The 25,193-nt window shown below is 38.2% G+C and overlaps 1 protein-coding gene across 7 annotated transcripts in view; it reads right to left on the reverse strand.

The window, feature by feature from the left end:
* The window catches only part of GALNT1 (polypeptide N-acetylgalactosaminyltransferase 1), a 130,625-nt gene that overhangs the window by 60,696 nt on the left and 44,736 nt on the right, over nucleotides 1–25,193 (reverse strand). For 3 of the 7 annotated variants that reach the window (XM_064379267.1, XM_064379268.1, XM_064379269.1), the window contains exon 2: nucleotides 4,928–5,169. In XM_064379267.1, coding sequence (XP_064235337.1) covers nucleotides 4,928–5,066 — 139 coding nt within the window. In that variant the 5' untranslated portion in view covers nucleotides 5,067–5,169. Of the gene's footprint in view, nucleotides 1–4,927; nucleotides 5,176–8,395; nucleotides 8,412–9,062; nucleotides 9,079–25,084; nucleotides 25,142–25,193 lie in introns of those variants that run through there. The other 4 variants (XM_012447277.2, XM_012447278.2, XM_012447279.2 and 1 more) reach the window with 4 other exon arrangements.

Genomic DNA, 25,193 nt, shown 5'->3' on the forward strand with positions numbered 1-25,193 from the left:
TTTGGAATCACCAGAAGACTGACTACTATCCCTTGAGGCAGGCAAGTAACGATGGAAGAATCTTAGAAAACTCATAAGGACAGCATATCAACAACAATCTTACAAGAAGCCTTCATAGAATTATCAAAGGAAATCAATCCATTCTATTCAAACCTAGGAAAACTTTTTTCATATTATAGAGAATAGAATTTGCTAAATTTCACCAAAATCAGAGCTGTAAAGTAGAATGGTCAGAAATTAGGTGCTTCCAATACTGAAACAGTCACTCTGGATGTCATACTGCTCAATGTTTTTTGCTGTTGTCTTGGTTGTTTGGTTTCTTTGCTTTTTGGTTTTCAAATGCCATAAAAAACAAAGATCCAGGAGACCCTATGTGTCCTATCAAGGGAGACTTCGAGGTCATGGAATGTACATGCTAATTCCACTAAGAAACTTGGCATCCATTGCCTGAACCCAGGAGGCGGAGGTTGCAGTGAGCCGAGATTGCGCCATTGCACTCCAGCCTGGGTAACAAGAGCGAAACTCCATTTCAAAAAAAAAAAGAAACTTGGCATCCTTGATGCCATCACCCATCCCCTCTCCCTGATCCTCTTTAGTAAAAAATCTCTTCAAAGACACCACAGCAATTTGCCACTAGCAGAACCTTAAAAACTCTGGGCTCTGAAAAGACTTAGGACTTCTCAGCAACCACTGCACTGAAACTTCATATCAAAGCAGATTTTTCACACTGTTGCTTATTAGCATCAACTGTGCTCTTCCCCAATCATTTCTCCCCTTAAGACTACTATGGGCCTCAAAGATCATCTCCCCTTAGCTATATACTTCCCCTCCCACCTACTGCTCAGCACTTCTCTCATGCTCCCATTGAGGACGTCCTTCTTAGTTTGTCCCCTGAACACCCTGACATCCCTAGGCTATTGTAAAGCTTCTCCACTGTCTGGTCTCCATAACACACAGGCTCCATCTACAGACTTAAGTCTGGCTCTCCTCCATGTTAGGGACAAGCTGCCTCAGAAAACCCCCTCCACACAAGCTGACCCCTTCCCCTCACTCAGATTGCTCTGCAGCTGCATTCCTGAACCCCTACCTAGGTGTCACATCAAGCCTGCCAGACGTGCTACAATTAAGCAAAGCCTGATTACAGCCATCCAGGAAGTGAGGGAGGACAGGGAAAATAAATGTTTGTTATCCATACTTGCAAATTCCTGTTTGACACATATCTGTAAAAAATCCTGGTTTTTCTTTTTTTAAAAACTGCTACCACAAAAGTCACAGAATGATGTACTGTAAGTCTACTGCAAGTTGACAAACTATCTCTGTGCCTGTTACCAGTGGATAGATTACCTCAGTCCTGAAACTCTCTTATGCCCCTCTCACTCCATATAAATCCCTCATTTTGTAAGCTCGGGGCTGCCTCCTCTGATTGTTATGGGTCAGCCCGGCAGGCTAATAAAACTTGTTTGCCTGACTTTGGGTCTATTCTCCTTTCTTTCTGCCAATGTTACACTCCAGAGTCCATGAACCTCACAACTGTTTCTGGGAGAATGATTCATTCTCCTTTCCTCCAGAGGCAATGATGCTATCTCCTACCTCCACACCGTTACTTTCAGACTACTGCTCCTTTAGTCTGTACTTTTGTACAAAACCCACTCCTTTTCTCTGAAACTGATGCCACTAGTGACTGTCAAAACGATAATAACCTGAGAACGTTCTTTGAGGAGAATCCTTTTCCTCAAAGATATAAAAAATCTGTTTTGATACCACACTGTCTCATCTGCTAAGAATTTGTTCTTTCAAGTATTCCTCCTTTCCCCTACAGTTTAAACCTCTTCCTCAACATATATAAATAATAATAAATACACAGAAAGCCAACTTCAGCTCCATTTCTCTCTTGTAACTACTGTATACTACATGCTTCCCTTCATGCTGAAGCTTCCTAAAGAATAAGCTACATCCCTACTGTTTCTCTGGTATATTGAATCCAGAATCCAATGACCATTCCCTGAAATGACACTTGCCAAGGTCATGAGAAGCCCTGTCTTAGGTAAAATCTCTGAGCAAACACCACCCTTGGTTAGGCTTCTATGACCCACTCCTTGGGGCTTTCATTGTACTCTGACTTCCTGGGAAGCCTTCCCTTCCTTCAGTGACCCTCCAGGAGGGGCTCTCCAACAGGGAGTCTGTCTCTTCCAATTCTACACATACCGTGCACAGCCTCATTTATAGACAAGGCTTAAATTACCACATATTTTCTTCATCTCAACCATTCTCTACTGTAGAACATCTCTACTAGTACCTCAAAATTAAATACTCCAAACTCAGGCCGGGTGTGGTTGCTCATGCCTATAATCCCAGCACTTTGGTAGGCCAAGGCAGGTGGATCACCTGAGGACAGCATTTCCAGACCAGCCTGGCCAACATGGCGAAACCCCATCTCTGCTAAAAATACAAAAATTAGCTGGGTGTGGTGGTGTGTGCCTGTAATCCCAGTTACTGAACAGGCTGAGGCAGGAGAAATGCTTGAATCCAGGAGACAGAGATTAGAGTGAGCTGCGATTGCACCATTGCACCTCAAGCTGGGTGATAGAACTACACTCCATGTCAAAAATGAAAAAGAAAGAAAGGAGAGAGAAGAGAGGGAGAGAGAGAGAGAGAGAGAAAGAGAGAGAGAGAGATTCCAAACTCAACTTCATCCATCTACCTTTTCATCAAAGCTGCTCTTCGAGGAGCATCAATTCATCCAACCATGGAGACAGGAAAGCCACCTTAGACTTTTTCTATTATTCCCTACATTCGATGGCTCCCAGGTTATGTAAATTCCACTACTTAAATACTTCTGTATATACTCATTTCCTCTCCACCTCCAGTGTCATTTTAGTGTCCGTTTCAAGCTCTTTTCCAAATTTTCACAACAGTCTCAGACTGATCTCTGCTACCTGCTTCATTCTCTTCTAGTCCACCAGTTACATGACCACGAAAGCATTCTTCCAGAAGTCCAGGTCCAATCAGGCCTTACTCCCTTGTTTAAAATGCTTCAGCAGCATGCCACTCTCTACAGATGAAGTCCAAAATCCCTAGCATGCCATAAAAGGCCTTGTGTGACATGGCCTCTGCCACCTCCCAAGCTTCATCCTGTGCTCCTGTTCTCCTATTGACTCTGTTCTCACTTGCTAATCTTGCATATCCTTCTTTCCTTTGCTTGGAAGGTCTTCCCCTCTCCCAGCGAAACTAAAAAACACCTGCTCAAGCTGATACTCAGCTGGAGCAGACTTTCTTACTGTACCTTCTCAGACACCCCAGGGCGTTCCTTCCTTTCTACTCTTGTCCACATTCCTAAAGTGATATTTATTATACTAGTGTTTATTATTGTTATTTCTCTTTCATTAGACTGTGAGTTCCCTGAAGGGAGGGATTTTGTCTTATTTTTTTTTGTTCAACTGTGTATCAACAGCACCTAGTACCTTGTCCAGCACATAGAGAAGTCAAAAAACATTCAAGTGAATCTTCACATGCTACAGATTCTATCCTTTTTCAGTGTCAAGCATTTACATTTAAGATAGAACACCAGGAGCTTATTATAAATGGCAATGAATTGAAGTAGGGTGATGAGAAATTTATTCCATTCTATTTGGGAAAAGAATACTCAAGTTTCTGACTGGTGAATGGTAATACCTGTTCTTTGATTTAAACACAGCATGGGTACAGCTCTAGCAACAGATAAGGAGGCAACATTTTGTCACCCAACAAAGATACTAAACAGCAGAACTATAAAGTAAATATTACGCAAAATAATGGACTGCCTTTGGATGAAAAATGTATTAAAACTTACGGAAAAGGTGAAAATTTAAGTTAGGAATTAGCCCAGGTATTATTAGAATTCAGTGTGAGCAACTGAGCCTAATTCTAGGCAGATTTACCAAGAAGATATGAATAGAACAGTTATATAAGCCCACATATAACAATTACAATTAAGTTGGACAGTTAACAATACAAATCAATATTTTTTCTATTGTAAATTTTGGGGATCCAAAGGCCTTTCTCATTGTAAAAGTGCAAAAAATTTAAATGTGGCTATATACTTAAACATGTTGAAAGAGTGATTATTTGTATATAATTCCCAAAAATAGTAGAACTGCTGTACAGCCATGTATTTTATAACTAATCACAGAGAGTTCAGAGCCTGGAACAACTGGATTACTGACTCTTGTAATGTAGTCATTTTCATTACGGTTAATTTTTTTTTAAAGGGCAACATTTATTTGTTGAATAAAAGGAGCTTAAAACTGAATCTTCCAATGTCCTCTGCCAAAAACATCAGTACTACTTACTACCGCCTCCTTTATATTTGTATATTTTCTTTCTTTTCCATACCACATATTGCAATGATCTCACTGCAGCGCCTATTCTATTGCCCGATCTTTTCAAAAGTTCTCCCTAAAAGTGCTAACTGGAGCTATCTCCAACACTAACAACAAAAACCTCTCCAGATCACATCTATCTATAAAAACGTCTTCCCCTTAGGACTGAGATGGAAGGGCAGGAGTAATCTCTTTTCATACCTTATAAAGCAATTTTAATGCTCCACTCAGCATTTCGGCATTAGACTAATCTTCCGTAAAATTTTGATACTCCCAACTATGAGATATCCATGTTACTTAGTAAAATAAATAACAAAATAACTTGTAGGAAATTAACTATGCTGAATAATGAACATAAAAGTCAAGTTTAGTAATTCTATACATGATACTTTAATGCTTTTAACTGTTGGAAGAACCCCCTGGAGAACTATAAATATGATCATCATATCTACTATAGGAAGCCAGGGACTCCTGTTAATCTAAAAAAAAGTTAAAATTTTATATTATCTAAATTTGTAAAAACTAGTAATATATTGATTAAAACAGCTGTATTATAAAATGTCACTTACCATCCCCAGCAGGAAGTCCTCTCTCCTTTTTTTCATCACATTTGTTGCATTCACTGAAGTAAAGCAGCAGGAACATATCCAAGAGTACCCAAATCAAGGAGGTGGCTAGGACCACCTTGCAGTATGCAAATTTTCTCATGGCACTTTAAGTCAAACGCAAAATTTAAAAATATATATATATAAATATACAAAGATAATGAAAATTATTCCAATCCAGTTTCATCAGAAATCACGTTCATACCCTATAGAGAAAGAAAGAAAAAAAGATTTACTTAAAAATTCAGAACCTCAAAAGTGAATTATAAAATTAATTTAATATTATAAACATTAAATAATATGAATTAACTTCATTAAGAATAAGAAATTTCACTATGAAGACTATGTTTGAAAATCAGACTTGGAAAATATTTATAAAATATATGGAGTATCAGGACTATATAAATAATTCCTACAAATCAGTATTCAACAATCCAGTAGGAAAATAAGTAAAAGATATAAACAGGTACTTTGCAGAATGGAAACCTAAATAGCCAATAAACATGTAGAAACATTCTCAATTCCCTACAATTAGGAAATGCAAATTAAAACAACAATGAGTTACTATTTCACACTTATTAAATACCTGGGTCTTAACTACCTTTCACTCAATTGCTGTATTATGTGTTAAGGCAAAAGCTAAGCTATTAATTACCATAGGGGTTTACGCAACTAGTGATTCCCACTGCATTTCAACTGTCCACATTCAGTACCCAGGCTCAAGAATTAATATAGTTCTCCTTATAGCCTGCACTACAACAGCTTGCTGGGCTAACCCTCGTTTGTCTTTCACACTGAATCCCATTCTAAAACCACAACAGTCACCAATCATTCAGGAAACAGATTTGTGAAAAGCATAATGGAAAAGAAAAGTGTCTTTTGTCATGATCTTATGTCATAAGATCTGATGTCTAGTCTTGGCTCTGACAATAATTTTATACACTTCCCTGATTTTTAGTTTCTATTTCCCACCCTGCTACCTCCCTTTATTCTGTTACAGCATCATGAGAAAATGACTAGAGGAACTGCTACCAATTTTGAAAAGTCATTTGGGATAGTTTGAGCATGGGTGTCTTGAGCACAAGGAATTTATCTTGGAACACGCTGAAGCAGCCTGAGGGACCTGAGAAAGGTAGAGAATCTCCCGCTCAGCAGCTGACTCTGATGCTCAAAGCCTGTGTCACTGAAGACCAAGAGAGATATAAACCAAGTGCGTTCCTATGAAGGGGAGCAAGGAAACACAGTTTGTACTGTGTCCATCCTGAAAGCTACAAATGCAGACACCCTGGAAGGACCAGAGTGTGGGCAAAGCAACAGCTTTTTACAAGGGCAACTTTATGCAACAAGTTCCATGGTGGCCAGCGGAGATGCCCTTACCTGAACAATTCAGGGCAGGCCTGTACTTAACCCATGAAATATATACAGCAGTTCTTGCCCACTTCACAAGGTTGCTAGAGAGCAACCTGAAAAAACACTAAGTGATATTTATAAAGTTATTATTTATGCTCATCTCTCTAGGGACTTTGATCTCTTGCCTATATTCCTCCTTTCACCAAACCAATACTCCCTGACTGCAAGATGAGAATAAGGATGCTACAAGATTAGAACAAGGATGCTACTTGACTGCAAGATGAGAACAAGGATGTTCTTACCTCAAAATCATGCTCACTCAATACCTGATACTGGGTCACCTGCAGTGAGCAACTACTGATAACCATGGTAACTGAGGTGAGGTGAGAACCTAAAGCATTATGTCATGGAACAACAGTTCTCACCAAATAAACTATATATATAAATTTATATTTTGTGTTATTTCACATGAAAAGCTGCCTCTTTTGGTCACTGGCAAAGCAGTCTGATTGCTGGAGCAATATTTGAATTTCAAATGTGGTTTTATGGTCTCTAAAATCCTATTTTAAAAATATGCCTACAGAATAGATAAATGTAAATATAACTTTGCATCTACTTCTACTTAAGTTTTGCAAGGGTGCACAATTAGCTTTAAAAATTGAAGGTGAAGGGCCGGGCGCGGTGGCTCAAGCCTGTAATCCCAGCACTTTGGGAGGCTGAGGCAGGTGGATCACGAGGTCAAGAGATTGAGACCATCCTGGTCAACACGGTGAAACCCCGTCTCTACTAATACAAAAAATTAGCTGGGCATGGTGGCGCGTGCCTGTAATCCCAGCTACTCAGGAGGCTGAGGCAGGAGAATTGCCTGAACCCAGGAGGCGGAGGTTGCGGTGAGCCGAGATCGTGCCATTGCACTCCAGCCTGGGTAATGAGCAAAACTCCGTCTCAAAAAAAAAAAAAAAAAATTGAAGGTGAAGTGCAGTGAAGGAGGACTGTTTGGGAGAAGAGGGTTGTGTGGCACACCCTACATGGGGTATGGGGAGAAAGGAAGATAAAGGAGAGGCAAAAATGATTCCCAGATTTAAGGCCAAGGTAACTAGATACATAGATGACGGCAATGCAATAATGAAAGGAAATACGAAATCATGAGTTGAGTTAGTTCACCCTGAATGTGAGGGGCCTCATGTCGAGGTGTCAACAGGCAGTCAGGGGAGTAGCTGGGTCTGATGTGAAAAGGCAGGTTTGTTAAGTATACACACACAAGCAGCAGCTGGGGTCAGCAGAGCAGACGAGATGGCTGAGGGAGATGGCTGAGGAAGAAGGTAGAGAAAGAAGGTAGAGAGAAAAAAGGGGGCTGAAACTCAAGGAAACCCATAACCTTCCACATATTGCAGAATACCAACCCCTATGAGAAAAGCATGAGGAGAGAAGTCAGAGGAAGGAAGGAGTATGGATAAACAACGTAAGATCCTCTAGGAGGCTGAGATAATAAAGAAAGAATGTCCATAGGGTGTGGCTCTTAGGATGAGGCCACTGGTAATTTGGGGTTCCTATTACTTGTTCCCCACAAGGGAATGAGGTCATAGAAGGCTTGCTCATCTCTATAAGCTTCAGAGCAGACTCTTAGAAAATGTCTTCTAAATGAAGAAAAAAAGAAAAGGACAAAATGCCACAAGAGATGTTTCTTTGAGATTCATTTAAAACAGCATAACTGTATCAGGAAGAAATCTGGTGAAGAGTAAGTAACATGTAAGGAACTTGATTTTTTTTTACTCTGTTGTTTATGTCCAAGAAAAAAATAAAGCTACTTATATGTCTTTAGAAAATGGAAGATAAAGTTCCATATATGCTGCATCCAATGTTTGCAACTGTCATCAAATATATAAGATGTAAAATAATGAAAAAATATTTATTTAAATATGGCAGATAATTTTTCTTTCTAAAGAGTTGTTTAAAAGATTGTTAATTTGCACTATACATTGCAGGTAAGATTCTAGTTTTCATATCTAAGTAAATAAACAATTATTATTTCAATTTGTTTAATGAAAGCTAGTACAATGTATTTAATGAATGAATTGCTACCTTTATTGCCACCATTATTGTAAAGTTATTCCTTATTCTCCATTACTAAGCAACTTTTGTGTGTACTCCACTGTCCTTGAAATGAAGGATACAATGAAAACCAAGTGCTTGTTCCAAAAGGCACACAAAGCTCAGTAGAAGAACAATCAGCAAGTGGGGAAGACAGTCAGAGCTGAAGAGAATTGTCCAACAGCAAATTTCAGTCTTTTAAGAAATTACGGGACATCAAACCCTAAAATAATACAGTAAAAATGTCTTCAGACTTCATTATTTGATCCAAGAAATTCAAGGCAAATTTTATATTTTTTTATACACTATTTTTCATTACTAGGAAAAATTACCATATTACAAAAACCAGACTTTAAAATTATACTTTGAAGTTGTTTTCCTCAAGGTAAAGTGGTAGGGGTGTTTTCTTTATAAAAATTGTTATAGTGCAAAATTATTAATGCATTAAGTCACAAATCTTGTTTTAGGTTCATAATGATAGTCATTAACAACTAATATTAACATGATCTCCTCGTTCAAAAAGATTAGCCATAATCTAGGAGGCCTTGAAAAGGAATTTTATATTTGGCCCAGAGGTCTTTAATAAGGTTTAGGAAACAAAAGAAGTTTAAAAAATGAACATCCCACATTTTCCAGAGACTATTAGTGTTGCCTTTACCTGAGCAATTTCCCACTCTTCCAAGAGGAGAAGACTGACAACAACATCTGGGAATCTTCAGCAGAGCAAAAGCACTGTCTGTCACAACAGACAACATTTTTGGTGACAACAGTGTACCAGTGAGTGCTAATCTTCACACTAAGCCAAGCCCCACTATCTACAAAAGACCCACACATATATAGTCCCTTGTTATGGAGAAAGAATAGTTTTTTCAATAGTCCCAGAACAACTAGACATCCATATACAATAAAAACACAAATATTGGCCCATTTCCTATACCGCATACAAATATTAACTCAAATTTTTTAACTAGATCTGGAATAAAACAGAATAAAATCTTTTGAGAACTTGGCTTAGACAAAGATTCCCTAGATAGAACAAAAAACCACAAACCATTAAAAAAATAGACTTCCTAATTAATCTTCAAAAGATATCATTAAGAAGATATCTGTTTATGCTCAAGTGACAACTCTTTATTGATTAAATTAAAAATTCCAACTTTTCTTTAAAAGAAAATAAACAAGTCACAAATTTCGGAGAAAATATTTATAAATTACATATCTGATAAATAACTTGTATCCAGCATACATAAAAAAAAACTTTCAAGACACAATAAGAAAACAATCCCATAAAATGGGCAAAAGGTCTGAACTGTCACTTCACCAAAAAAGCCAAACACTTTTTCAGATAGCAAATGAGCACATGAAAAGAAGTTCAGCATCAAATTATAACCATAATGAAATATCACTATGAACTGATTAAAACAGCTAAAAGAAAAAAGAGAAATAACAAGTGCTGGAAAGGAATTGGAGCAACTGGAACTCATATATATTGCCAGTGGGAATGCAAAATGGTACAGCCTCTCTTGAAAATAGTTGTTTCTCTCCATAAGAATCTGTAATCTCATTTCTAGCTATTTACTCAGGAGAAAGGAAAACATATCTACACAATGCCCTGTATGCAAATCTTTATAGCAGCTTACTTATAATCATTGATATCTGGAAACAATCCAAATGTCCATCATCTGACGAACAGATAAACAAATTGCACTACATTTACACAATGAAACACCACCCAGTAACCAGCAATAAATCAGACAAGTGGCTGCCAAAAGCTGAAAAAGGAGTAGGGGATTGCCCATAAATGAATCTGTGGCAATGAAAACATTCCATAACTTTCTTGGGGTGGTGGTCATACAACTGTGTCCCCTGTCCAAACTTATAAAACTGCCCTCAAATGATGAATTTTACTGTATATAAACTTAATCTCAATCAACTTAAAAATAAATATGGGGGACAAATAAAAAATATATATATATATAAAATAAAATTGGATTTCTTGTTTTAATAAATAAATATGGGGGAAGGGATACCTCAAAGAAACAATGCCACTTTTACAAAGAGAGAAATTGTTTTATGTTTTCTCAAATGACACATACCAGAATTCATTTTGGAAGTAACTAAAAGTTGTTTATTTTGTCCCTTTTAGTCTGTTCCCCTGGAGCAGCCTGGCCAACATGGTGAAATGCATTTAACTACTTATTTTTAAAGTTGTAAAATTAGAGTTAATATCAAAGTAGAGTGATTAATTACAGATGCTTCTTGACTTATGATGGGGTTATGTACCAATAAACTTATCATAAATCGAAAACATCTTAAGTCGAAAGTTGAAAATGCCCTTAATACAACTAACCAACAGAACATCATAGCTTAGCCTTGCCTATCTTAAATGTGCTCAGAACACTTGCATTAGCCTATAGTTGTGCAAAATCATCTAACAAAAAGCTTATTTTACAATAAAGTGTGGAATATCTTATGCAATTTACTAAATACCATATATTACATATAAATTGTGCTGGTTTCACACTCTTGTAAAGTCAAAAAATCTTAAGTTAAACCATCATAAGTCAGGGCCCATTTGCTTATCAGTAAACTTTTGATCCAATTCTTCTTCTTTTTTTTAAGAGACAGGGTCTCACTTTGTTACCCAGGTTGGTATTCAACTCCTTGTGGTCTCAAGTGATCCGCCCACCTTGGCCTCCCAAACTGCTGGGATTATAGGCGTGTGCCACCACACCCAATCTTGATCCTATTCTTACTATCATGTCAAATTTTCCGAAAGATTAATCAGCATTTTCTAGGACAAACGATTTTTCTCCTATCCCTCATATTTCTAACCAAAGCTCTCCAGAAATTTTGAGAGAATCTCAGCTCGATAGTAACTTTCTGAGAAAACGAAGCTTCATTCTCTTTGATACAAGCTTTACTCATCTCTCCTGAGAACACAGCACTCTCCCAGCCACCCAGAGCTAGGATCACTAGTTTTGCATCATACTAACCAGACAGAGGTATTATATATGAGACCCTTCAACAGATCTATTCATTTAATTAACAGCTAGAATTTCTGCCAGGAAAACTAAAAGACTTAAAAAGACAAGTGTTATCCTCTAATACAATAAAGAGAGACTGAGGAAGGAGACCCAGGCATCTGGGATTCCCTCCCCCTCTGTCATCCACTGTGCTGCTCAATAGAAGAGAGAGCAGGCCAGCTGGCGCCTCCTGAATCTCCTTCCTGAAAATAACACGCTTGGTCTTGGGGAAACTCTCTGGATGACACTATTTTTACTTAAAACAAGATCAAACCAGAAACCTTTTCACATGTGAGTCCTAAAACTGTAAACGGGAACCCTTTCATATGTGATTCCAGAAACTGTAAACCAAAACCTTTTCACATGTAAGTCCTAAAACTATGAACCTAAGATTCTCCCATGTGTAACATCTAAAGTATAAGCCTATATAAAGCCAGAACCTTTCTTTGTTAGAAGAGCTGGGTTTTCGAAAAATTACTGCCTGGTCTCCCGGCTGAATAAACTCCTCCCTCTTTTATTCGGTGTTCGAGAGATCTGTTTCCACCAGCCGCTCCTGCTAGAAGACTAGATTATTTTATTAATTTTATATTCTATTTGCTCTATTCCTCAAACAGAACTATAATCAAACAATGCATTCATTCACTTAATAATTCATTCAATCACCCAAACAGTAAATGTAGGGAATGTGTCAAATGCAGGGAATACAACAGTGAATAAAAGGCACACACTCCTTGAGTTTATGAAGTTCAGAGTTGGCTCCAGGGGAACAGACATTAAACAATCATATAAATGTGAAATTCCAATTGTGATAACTGCTCTCTATAATAGAGAGATTTGACTTTGTCAAAAAGACTTCTCTAACAAAGACGTGGTTTGAGGGGAAACTAAGCATTATAGACAGTGAAGAGCAAAGGCTCTATAGCAGGAAGGAGCCCAACACTGAAAAGCTAGGGAACTGAAAGAAAAAGAAAAGGAAACTGTGATGTGAGATGAAGCTGGAGATGACAAAAGTGGGAAGATTCAAGGGATATGATGGGACAAACTCAATCCTAGCTTGTACAACTAGATAGAGAATGGTGTCAATCATGGAAATGGGAACCAGTGAAAAAGGACCAATTTTTGGAGGGGAGGAGAAGGTAGGAACAAACCTAAGTGTGATTTTGGATATGCTGAGTAGGAGGTGCCTTTGATACCTTCAAGGAGAGATGCTACCATGGATGCTTGGATACACACTCCAGGGCTCAAAGGAGAGGCCTGAGGTAAAGATATCCAGACAGAAGCCCTTAACTTATGCTACTCTGTGAGGACAGACAGACTAAAAGAAACACATAAAATAATTTTTGTGTCATTTAATTTCCTCCCAGAGTGTGGGCTGGACTTAATGACTTGCTTCTAACCAACAGACTACGATGGAAGTGAAGACTGTGTCATTAAACACTCTATGGCCTCCTCCGAGCTCTCTCTCAGATCGTACTCTGGGGAAAGTTAGTGCCATGTCAGAAGGATGCTTAAGCACTCCTATGAGGAGGTCCACATAGTAAGAAACTGAAGCCTCCTGCTTACAACCAACATTATGGTGCCAGGCATGGAAGTGAGACCCTCTTGAAAGCAGCCCCAGGCAAGCCTTCAGATGACAGCAGCTCCACCTGACATCTTGAATACAACCTCATGAAACATCCTGAGCCAATACCCTGCTAAGCTGCTTGATACAGCTTGGTTCTGTATCCCCACCCAAATCTCATGTTGAATTGTAATCCTCAGTACCGGGGAAGGGACCTAGGGAGACATAACTGGATCAAGAGGGCAGATTTCCCCCTGGCTGTTTTCATGATAGTGAATGAGTTCTTGGGAGATCTGATGGTTTAGAAGTGTGTGGCAGTTTCCCCAACTCTCTCTCCTGCTCCACCACATGCTTGCTTCCCCTTCACCTTCTGCCATGATTGCAAGTTTCCTGAAGCCTCCTCATCATGCTTCCAGTTAAGCCTGTGGAACTGTGAGTCAATTAAACCTCTTTTCTTCATAAATTACCCAGTCTCAGGTAGTTCTTCATAGCAGTGTAAAAACGAACTAATATACTGCTCTTCCATTCCTGATCTACAGAAACTATGAGATAACTGTTCATTACTTAAAGTCATTAAACTTATAGGTAATTCATTACTCAGCAACAGAAAATTTCAACAGCAAACTAAGACTAGAAAGGAACTTCTTTAACCTACAATAAACATCATATTTAATGATGGAACCTCAGTTAAAACAAGGCAAGTTATGTATCCTCACTTCAATTTGACACTGTACTGAAGGTCGAAGCAACAGACAAGAAAATGAATTAAGGATTGGGGGAAAAAAAAGAAATTTATCATCTGCAGATGGTATAATTTCTACACAGAAATTATTTAAGAATCCATAAACCATTAGAGCTAATTATTAATTTCATCAAGGTGGATGAATATAAGATGAACATATAACATCAGTCGTGCTCTTATATGGTAGTAATAACTAATTAGAATATATAAAATAAAGCAAACTACATTCAAAATAGCTATGAAAACCCAAAGGTATTTGGGAATCCATTTAACAAAACAGGTACAAGAGGTGAAGAAAACTGTGGAGCTTTACTGAAGGATATTAAAGAACAATTAATTAATAAATAGATATACCACATTCAGGGAAAAGGAATACCAGGTTCTTCCCAAAATTAATCTATAAATTCAATATAATTCTGATCAAAACCCAAATGAGGCTTTGGGGACTAGATTTATTTATTCATTTACTTATTTATTTATTTTGAGACATAGTCTCACTCTGTCACCCACGATGGAGTGCAGTAGTGTGATCCTGGCTCACTACAACCTTTATCTCCTGGGTTCAAGCAATTCTCCTACCTTAACTTCCCAAGTAGTTGGGACTACAGGCCTGTGCCACCAAGCCCATCTAATTTTTGTATTTTTAGTAGAGACAGGGTTTCACCATGTTGGCCAGGCTGGTCTCTAACTCCTTACTTCAAGTGATATGCCTGCCTCAGCCTTCCAAAGTGCTGGGATTATTGGTGTGAGCCACCACGCCTGGCCTGGACTAGATTTTATTATAAAGCAGAAATACCTAAACCATGTGGTACCCTCAAGACAAATCCACACCAGTGTGAAAAACTAGAAAGACACTACTACAAAGAAAATTGGTACAGGGTCAATTGGCTGTCCATATAATTAAAAAATAAACTTGGATCCTACCTTATAGCAATACAAAAGTGAATCTGTAGAAAGGTAACTGAAGCCAAAATTGTCAAAACCAAGTAGCAACTATTCTGGCCTACCTCTACTGGCCAAAGTGAGTATGGCTCCAGTCCTGTAGGCTTCAATTTATATATTCCCTGCTTCCTATAAAGTGTTCAGCTCAACACTTCTGCCCCAGTTTTTGAGTTGTCAAGTGATTACTGATCAAAATTTAACACTGACAAGCCTCATTCACTAGCCAAAGAAAAAGGAGAATCAATTTTCAGGTCTTAGAATCTTCTTATTCGACATAAGTATTTAACAAAAATTAGCAAAAAAAAAAAAAAATCAATCAAAAATTCCTGCCCAGATTGATGTCCACATTCCATAAAAACCTGGATATCCTCTTTCTCTAGTTATTTCCCAGGTGTTATCTCAAGTTTAGACATCAGAACAAGCTTTTCTGGGGTAGTCATAATGTACATAAACTCCTACAAAATTTATTGGCTCAAATGTTTTAATTTAGGGAATACACTGTTTAGTGTCTTGAGTGGAATGTGTCTGTTTCTAAGACGATAAACTGACTTCCAGCAATACCTTTAAAAGTTTGTGTTTTCCTGGTTGCGTAATATATGTTCAAAGCAAAGAACCTGGCAAACAGAAAAGCAAAAGATACAAACTACCTACAAATTTGCATCCCAATTAAACACCAACGGGTTAAATGCCCTTCCAATCATCCAGAATAATAGATAAGTGCTATGTTTTAAACTAAGTTTGTAATATCTATTTTGACTCAAATACTTAATGCCTTAAATGTCCTTATGAGAAGAAGGGAAGGAGACAGATGTGACCGTAAAGTGGTAGGACAGCTGATCATGCTATATTTTAATTTTTAACAGATAATATGCTCAAGAGACATTTCTAACCCCTCTTCCCACCTCAGCCATGTCTCAGTACCATGTCTTAGGCAACATCATGACATCTTAGTGTTAACATCAAAACAGCCCTGATACCCACACAAAGGTGTGACAAAATGCCACACATATGGTTTTATACTTAATATATAACCAATGCAAATGAAGGTGGCTGCCTGGCTCATGATTCTCACCCTTAACCTCTCCTTCCCTTCCCCTCCCTGAAGGGTTTCTTGTGGTAACAGATCCAGTTGCTTGGCCACAGTATAGTTAAATGACCCAGCCAGGCCAACCACAGACACACAGGACCTGACTTCTTGGCCTCTTGATTCACAGAGCGGGAAGGCTATGCTCTAGGACTGCACTCAGTCACACTGCCCCCAACATGGAGGCCACTTGCAGCTAAAAAGAACAAAGCCAAGCAGAGGCATACAGATGACAGGCAGAGCACCCTGACAGTGACCAAGTCCCTGATTCTTCCTTGGCTTTTGTGACCACCCAGGAATCCTTCCACTAGTCCCCTTTTCTGCTTAAGAAAGTCTGAAGTGGGTTCCCAACACAACCAGAATGCTTGGGGAAGCAGGGAGGAGGGGACTATAGGTAAAAATCAGCAGCTTCTAGTCTGCTGATGAGTTTCCCCTCTGTGGGTCATAATTATATTATGAGACAGACGACACTATTTGAAAAGATACTTTTTAATGTCCCAGATCACAAAAACTTATAAAATATCAAAAGAGTACATATAAAATGCATCACAGAAATGAATGATCACAACACAACACACATCTCCATCACCTAGTTTAACAATAAGAACATGACTTTTAAAGTTCCCTCTCAAATCCCATCTCTTCCCCAACTCTTCAAAGGCAATCCCTATTCTTAACTTACAGTCCTTCCTTGTCCTGATAATTTAACCTCATGGGTATCTTTAACAATGCCTTGTTTAAACTTGACTGTTTCTGAACTGCTTATAAGTGGAAAAACCTGACTTGCTTTTTTCTAACACCATTCTTGAGATACACTGATATGCTGCATGTAGCTGTAGTCTATTCCATTTCATTATTAAGTAACTGAATAGTATTCCACTGGCTTAGTAAACCATTTCTCCACTCTACTCTTAATGGGCATTTGATTTCTTTCTAGGTTTCCATTATTACAAGCAATACTGCTATGACCATTCCTGCCCGTTTACTAGTACTTATGTGCAAGAGTATTTATTTAGGGAAGAGGTCAGTCAATATTTTCTGCAAAGGGCAAGATGATAAAGATTTTAGGCTTTCTGAGCCACGCAATGTCTGCTGCAACTTTAGTACTGTACCATGAAAGCATCCATAAAAGGTATGTAAATAAGTGTGACAACATTCCAAGCTTATTTTTGGACACTAAAATTTGAATTTCATATAATTTTCACATTATAAATTACAAAATATTATTTTTTCCCAACCACTTAAAAATGTTAAAAACCATTCTTAACTCATGAGTCATCACACTGACCCCTGATCTAAAGTAAATACCTACGGTTGTTAGGTCATAGAGTATGCATATTTTCAATACGATCAAATATCACCAATTTGTTTTCTCAGGTGGTTAAAACCACCCACCAGATATGAACTGTTATATCACTAGATGTGGTGGATATATCGTTGACAACACTTATTATTGTCAGACTTTTTTATTTTTGACAACCTAATGTGTCTGTAATTGGTATCTTAATATAGTTTTAATTTGCATTTCCCCACCATCTCTGACACTACTGATCATTCCATTTCCTCTTCTCTAATGTGCCTATTGAAGTTTGGTCCACTGCTCTACTAGATGTGTTGTTTTGTGTTTTTCTTGTTAGTTTGTAAAGATCTAATGTAGCCTGTGTGAGTTAAATGTACTGCAATATCTTCTCCCAGGGTTTTGGAGACAGGGTGTCCCTCTGTTGCCCGGGCTGAAGTGCAATTTGGCACAATCATGCCTCACCAAAGCCTCAACCTCCTGGGCTCAATGAATCCTTCCCACTTTAGCCTCCCAAGAAGTTAGGAGTACGGCACACACCATCATGCCCACCTAATTTTTGTATTCTTTTGTAGAGAGAGAGTTTCCCCATATTGGCCAGGCTGGTCTCATACTCCTGGGCTCAAGTAATCCTTCCACCTCAGCCTCCCAAAGTGCTGGGGTTATAGGCGTGAGCCACCATGCCCAGTCCTTTTCTCAATTTATAGCTTATATTCTTAATAAAAAAGAAGTACGTTTGTCTGGGCATGGTGGCTAACACTTACAATCCCAACACTTTGGGAAGCCAAAGTGGAAGGACTGCTTGAGCCCAGGAGTTCAAGATCAATCTAGGCAACGTAGCAAGACCCCTTCTTAAAAAAAAAAAAAAAGGAGCATCTTTTATGGTTCACATTTTCTATGTCTTAAGAAAATCTTCTCTATCTAGAAATCATTACAAACAATGTTTTAAGGTCTTAAAATGTTAAAGGTTTGCTTTTCCCATTTAAGTAAGGATTCAGTGTCATTCCCTCCTATGTGGATAACAAGTTGTCCAAAACTATTTATGGAAAGCTCTCTCTAAAGGAATGTGATTCCAACTTTGTCATAAGCCAAGTTTCTGGGTTTCCATATTCTCTTCTATTGATCTATCTCTTCCTATACCATACTGTTGTCTTAACTTTCATAGCTTTATACTAATTCTTCGTATTTGGTAAAACAAGTCTTCTCACCTATCAAAACTTCTTCAGGAGTGCCTTGGCTACTCCTGACCTGTTAAGTCTTCCTCAAAAAATTTAGAATCAACTTTTTAACCCAAAAATAAAAGTTATCATAATTCTGACTAGACTGAAATAAATATATAAATAACTGGAGAGATCTGCTATCTTTCCAATAGAGTCTTCAAATCTATAAAAATATTCTCTCTCTCCATTTATTTAGACCTTTCTTAACATCTTCCAATAAAATTTTATAATTTTCTTTTAAAGGTTTAACATAAATTTTGTTGCAAAATACCTGTTACTTTATATTTTTTCCTGCCTGAAATGGTATCATTTTGTTTATTGCTGGTTTACAGAAATGAACCTGATTTTTTACTTATTGATTTTAAGTTCAGCTACCTTGCAAAGATTTCTAGAATTAATATCATATTGAACAAGGAAGGTGACAACATGCAAGATGACAACAGGCATCCTTGTTTTATTCCTGATTGTAAAGGGTAGGTTTTAATAAGGCAAAAAAAGAATGCAGTAGCTACGACTGATAATCTAATTACTTAAAATAACATTCCAAATACTACAATAAAAATCTAGTAGTTAAAAGTATTTAAATGTTTAGGGTGGAACAATTCTACAAATCAAACAAGCATAAAGATCACACAAAAGAAGTTAATGTTGACAGGAAAAAGAGCTGAACTCAAGAGAAGTCTAAAATTAAATCCCAAAAATGTTTTTCAAAATGATATCGTTACTAAAATAAATGCATAGTACTTAACTTTTATGTCTATTACATTGTTGTTCTTAAAAAAACAAAGTTTCAGCCAGGCATGGTGGCTCACGTCTATAATCTCAGCACTTTGGGAGGCCGAGGCAGGCAGATCACGAGGTTAAGAGATCGAGACCATCCTTGCCAGCATAGTGAAACCCCGTCTCTACTAAAATACAAAAATTAGCTGGGTGTGGTGGCGCATGCCTGTAGTCCCAGCTACTCGGGAGGCTGAGGCAGGAGAATTGCTTGAACCTGGAGGCGGAGGTTGCAGTAACCCGAGATAGCGCCACTGCACTCCAGCCTGGCTTCTGGCAAAAAAAGCGAGACTGTCTCCAAAAAAAAAAAAAGTTTCACTACAGGCATACGTCGGAGATATTGTAGGTTTGGTTCCTGACTACGAAAATAAAGCGAATACTCAATAAAATGAATCACATAAATACTTTGGATTCCCGGTACGAATAAAAGTTATGTTGATACTATACAGTAGTCCACTAAGTACACAACAGCACTGTCTTTAAAAGTAATGTACACATCTTAATTTAAAAATTTTCCTGCTAACAAATACTAACAATCATCTTTGCCTGCAGTGAACTGGAAACTTTTTGCAGGTGGAGGGTCCTGCCTCGGTGTTGATGGCTGCTGACTGCTCAGGGTGGTGGCTGCTGGAATGGCTGTGGCAATTTCTTAAAATAAGACAAAAATGAAGTTTGCCACATCAACTCTTCCTTTCATGAAAGATTTCTCTATAGCATGCAATGCTGTCTGATAGCATCTTACCCAGAGTAGAACTTCTTTCAAAATTGAAGTCAATCCTCTCAAACCCCTTGCCACAGCGTAATCAACTAGGTTTGTGGATTATTCTAAATCCTGTGTTGTCATTTCAACTATGTTCATAGCATCTTCGCCAGGAGTAGATTCTGTCTCAAGAAACTACTTTCTTTGGCCATCCATAAGAAGTAACTACTCATCCATTTTATCTTAAGATTGCAGCAATTCAGCCACATGTTGAGGCTCCACTTCTAATTCTAGTTCTCTTGCTATTGCCACCACATCTGCAGTTCAAGTCAACTTCTTCCAACCTCCTGTCAATGTTTTGACCTCCTCCCGTGAATCAGAAATGTTCTTATTGGCATCTAGAACGGTGAACTCTTTTCTAAGTTTTTCAATTTACTTTGCTCAGATCCATCAGAAGAATCACTGTCCATGGCAGCTATGGCCTTATGAAATGTATAAATAAGACCTGACAGTCAGAATTACCCTTTGATTCATGGGCTGCAGAATAAATATATTTACAGGCATGAGAACATTAATCTCATTGTACATTTTCATCACAGCTCTTGGGTAACTACATGCATTCTCAATGAAAAGTAGTATTTTGAAAGGAATCTTTTTTATTAAGCAGCAAGTCTCAATAGTGGAATTAAATTATTCAATAAACCACGTTGTAAACAGATGTGCTGTCATCCAGCCTTTGTTGTTCCACATATAGAGCAGAGGCAGAATAGATTTAGTGTAACTCTTAAGGGCCCTAGAATTTTCAGAATGGTAACCAAACATTAGCTTCAACTTACAAGTTACTAGCTGCACTATCACCTAACAAGAAAGCCAGTCTGTTCTTTGACTGTTTAAAGTCAGGCACTGACTTCTCCTCTCTACCTATGGAAGTCTTTTTGTTTAGTATAGCCACCTTCAACAGTGGTCTTAGCTATAACTTCTGGATAGCTTGCTGCAGGTTCCACATCAGCACTGGTTTTTACGTTGCAGAGATGTCTCTTTCCTTAAACCTCCTGAACTAATCTCTGCTAGCTTCAAACTTTTTTTTTTGCAGCTTCCTCACTTCTCTCAGCCTTCATAGAATTGAAGAGTTAGGGCCTTGCTCATGATTAGACTTGGCTTAAGCAAACATTGTGGTTGGTTTCATCTATGCAGGCTACTAAACCTGAACAATAAAACTGTTTTGCTTCCTTATCATTTGTATGTTCACTGGAGTAGCTTCCTTCAAGAACTCTTCCTTGCCATTCAGAACTTTGAGAATTATACTGCGCAAGAAGCCCAGCTTTTGGCCTATCTCTGCTTTTGACATGCCTTCCTCACTAAGCGGAATCTTTTCTAGCTTTTGATTGAAGTGAGAGACACATGACTCTTCCTTTCATTTGAATGCTTAGAGGCCACTGTAGGGTTATTAATTTGCCTCCTTTCAATACTGCTGCTTAGCAGAGTGTGGTGGCATATGTGTTGCATCTTAGGGAACAGGGAGACCCAAGGAGAGGGAGAGAGACAGGAAAACGACTGGTCAGTGGAGCAGTCAGAAAACACACATTTATTGATTAAGCTTGCCGTCTTGTATGGGCAGCTTGTGGTACCTCAAAACGATTACAATAGTAACAACAAAGATCACTGATCAAAACTCACCACAACAGATATATGAAAACCTTTGAAGTCCTGTAAAAATTATCAAAATGTGACATAGAGACACAAAGTGAGCACAGGCTGTTGGAAAAATGGTGCCTATGGACTTTTTCAATACAGGGTTGCCACAAACTTTCCATTTGTTTAAAAAATCCAAAAACCAGGCAGAGTATGGTGGCTCACGCCTGTAATCCCAGCACTTTGGGAGGCCGAGGCGGGCAGATCACGAGGTCAAGAGATCGAGACCATCCTGGTCAACTTGGTGAAACCCCATTTCTACTAAAAATACAAAAATTAGCCAGGCATGGTGGCACGTGCCTGTAGTCCCAGCTACTTGAGAAGCTAAGGCAGGAGAATCGCTTACACCCGGGAGGTAGAGGTTGCAGTGAGCCGAGATCGTGCCACTGCACTCCAGACTGGCAACGGAGCGAGATTCCGTCTAAACAAACAAACAAACAAACAAACAAACCCCAAAACCAAAAAGCAGTATCTGTGAAGTGCAATAAAACAAAGCATAATAAAATGGATATGCCTGTATTTTTGAGTCACAACTCATTTCATGCTCTCTGGATATTTACTAAGTTTTGGCCCATGATGTTCTTGATACTGTGTCAGTTACTGTAGATGGTACAAGCATGAAGGTAACGACCCACATCCAATCACCTAATCACAGTGTTAAACACAAATCTAAGAGACATGTCACTCACATTACAAAAGAAAAATATCAACTAAGGAAACCTGACAGGAAAAGAAACATCCAGATAGGGAAGTTTCTGAACCGGTTTTATGAGAAAGCAGCGTAAGATACAAGGTTTTGTTTGTTTAAAGTAAGTTTTTCCTATAGTTGGTTTGTTTCTGTATCTCTTTGACCTAAAACCCTCTAATGGCCTTTCCCTGTCCTTAAGATAGTCTTTCCCTCTGGTCCATTTTGTTCTAAAGAACACTGTTATTGAAGGACCAATAACTGAGACAGCCCTCACTAAAGAGATTCCTTGGTCAGGCAAGTCAAGGAAACAGTTTATATGTACTTTATTTGTCCTGGTAGATCCACATTGCGTATTATCATACTAAAGGGTCTGTAAAATTCTGCAATAAGGAAAAATAAGGAAATCTATTTAACTGTGTTAACTCAGAACTTCCCATTTTCAAGTATGGAACTGTCCCCGTCCACTTTGTCATTTTTGTATAACATAAAGCACGTTTCAACTAGCAATAAATAAAGCAGCAAAGACTGATTCCATATCCTGGAATCACACATTCTTTTTTAAACAACAACAACAACAACTACGGCTGATGTGCTTCCTGCAAAACTGGTATTTCTGCGAATCTGCAAATTCTGTTAAAAAAGGATCCCATTGTGTTGTAAAGCCAAGGAAGACTTTCACAAAGTGAAGGTTAACTTTGAAATAACTGTCTTTAAATTAATATTTTTGTATTACTCTTTAACATAACACATATCATTATATAATACAAATAGTTGTGGACAAAAATGGGAAATCCAAAAGTCACCTTAAAAGAATCTATAAATCCCTAATTAAAAAAAAAATCTACCAACTTCTCAGAGAAATAAAATGTCAAGCTACTTTACTAACAATTATTGTTTCTACGTTTAGAATATCATACTCTAAAGACTATATCTAGCATTAAATATTGCATTCAACAAATGCAACAGTATTTCAACTGTGTGAATAGTTAACACAGCAGGCCCAGTTTACTTAGGTCGTGCTAATCTCTAGGGGATTCCTGGAAGCCACGGCAATGACCCTAGCCAAACTCTGAGAACGAAGTTCCTGGATTATTCACAGTCACTTGCTAATGATCTTTTTCTGTATGCTCCAGGCAGTGAGTCAAGATGTACCAGGCTGTCAGCATTGTTTTAAAGTAATCATTAAGATTTATGATGTGTATCTGGTATCTCCTGTGGGGTCCCAAGTTTCAGTTACCAGAGCTGGTCATATGGTACGAATGTGCTTATGTGACTAGCTCCCTGTAAGAACTCTGAACTGTAACACTTGTGTGCTTCTCTGGCTAGAGGCATCTTGCATGTGTCTCTATCACTCACTGCTAGAGAGAAAAGCACATCCCTGTGATTCTCGAAGAGCGAGGACTTGGAAGCCTATGCCTACCACCTCCACCTGCTTTGTTTACCTTCTTCCTGCATTGTATCCTTTGCTGTAATAAACCTGAGCCATGAGTACAGTGTTATGTTGAGTTGGGTGCATCCTTCCAGAAAATCAGCGGCAACTGGAACCTCCACAAAACAGATTCCATTAAAGAATTTAGTTTGCCATAATACCTACTCCTCTCATTACTTATCAAAAGCTGAATGTGACCATAATCACATTCTTCAAATGAATAAATCAATGTACAGGAAAAAAGTTAACAGGCCTAATATTCCTATCCTCAGAAGAACTTGGTTGTCAGGGTTGGCCCTTGGCTGGGATGTGGAAGCTTGGTGAACAGTTCCCTACATTGATATAAAAATTTCCCTAAATGATAAGCATGATTCATTGTGCCTAAACTTTCCAAACAACATGGTTTGTATTGTTTGTATAAAGGCCTGCTTTCTTTCTGGGAATCTGGAATTTTGGTATGTGCTAGACAGAGGATGCCTACATGATCAGCCCCAAAAAAAATCTTGGGCACTGAGTCTCTAATGAGCTTCCCTAATAGACAACATTTCACACATGTTGTCATGATTTGTTGCTGGAGGAATTATGTATATCCTGTGTGATTCCACAGGGAGAGGACTCTTAGAATCCTGTGCCTGTTTTCCTCTGAACTTCACCCCATGTACCTTTTTCCTGTGCTGTAATAAATCTCAGCTGTTAGTACTGTATGCTAGATCTTGTGAGTCCTTCTAGCCAATCACTGAACTGGGGGATGGGTCTTGGGAACCCCCACACAATCAGCATATTAAGACAGAAATGAGTGTCCATTAGGCCAAATGCTGAAATTCAAATATGAGTTCAAATTTCAGCTCCAACACTAATTAGTTATGTGACCCTTAGCAATGTTACTGTATTTGCAAAAACCTGTGCCTCTTCTTTTATTCCTTTAAATGAGAAAAACCTATCTTCTTTATAGTCCCATTGCACGAAACTAAATAAGAAAATGAACAACACACTCATACACAACAGTACACACTCAGTAAATTTTAAATGATATTTCCAGAAGCACCCTCTCAGGTTAAATAAAAAATGGAGAGCCTTTCACATGTATACTTATGCAACAAGAACTCAAATGGTCATTTGGAATACTGCAAAGCAAAGCTCATTGACAAACTTGCACCCTGTATCTTCAACACTGGCTCTGGGAATGATTTCCAGATCACATGACAGGATTACTGGGTAAGCTCAAGCAGGTTAAATCCTATATAACAAGTATCTTTCAACTTCTGAAACTGGTCCTTACTTAGCCTTCAGATTGACTTCCCTAATGAGAAGTGAGTATACTAATTAATTAGTATTGGGACTATGCTTTATTGTTACATTTCTCAAATTGCTAAACTGAGATTTTAGTACAAGCCATTCTCTTGTGTGTAGATGAGGCATAAAGTCCAATCAATGTAATTTTTAAAACCTAAGAGCTGTAAGATCAAACCCAATGTAAGAGAAGTAGAACCCTAAAGTCATTTACTCTCAACTATCAACTTACCCAAAAGTGGTTTCTCAAATGAATTCATATCCCAAATCCACATGTCCCACATCTCCTGTTGAAAAATAAATGTCCTACAATCAGTTTATTTCAGAATAACTCTATCGTC

Source organism: Aotus nancymaae, unplaced genomic scaffold, assembly GCF_030222135.1.
Source record: "Aotus nancymaae isolate 86718 unplaced genomic scaffold, 86718_ANA_hifiasm-v0.15.2.pri h1tg000020l, whole genome shotgun sequence".
NCBI classification, from domain to species: domain Eukaryota; kingdom Metazoa; phylum Chordata; class Mammalia; order Primates; family Aotidae; genus Aotus; species Aotus nancymaae.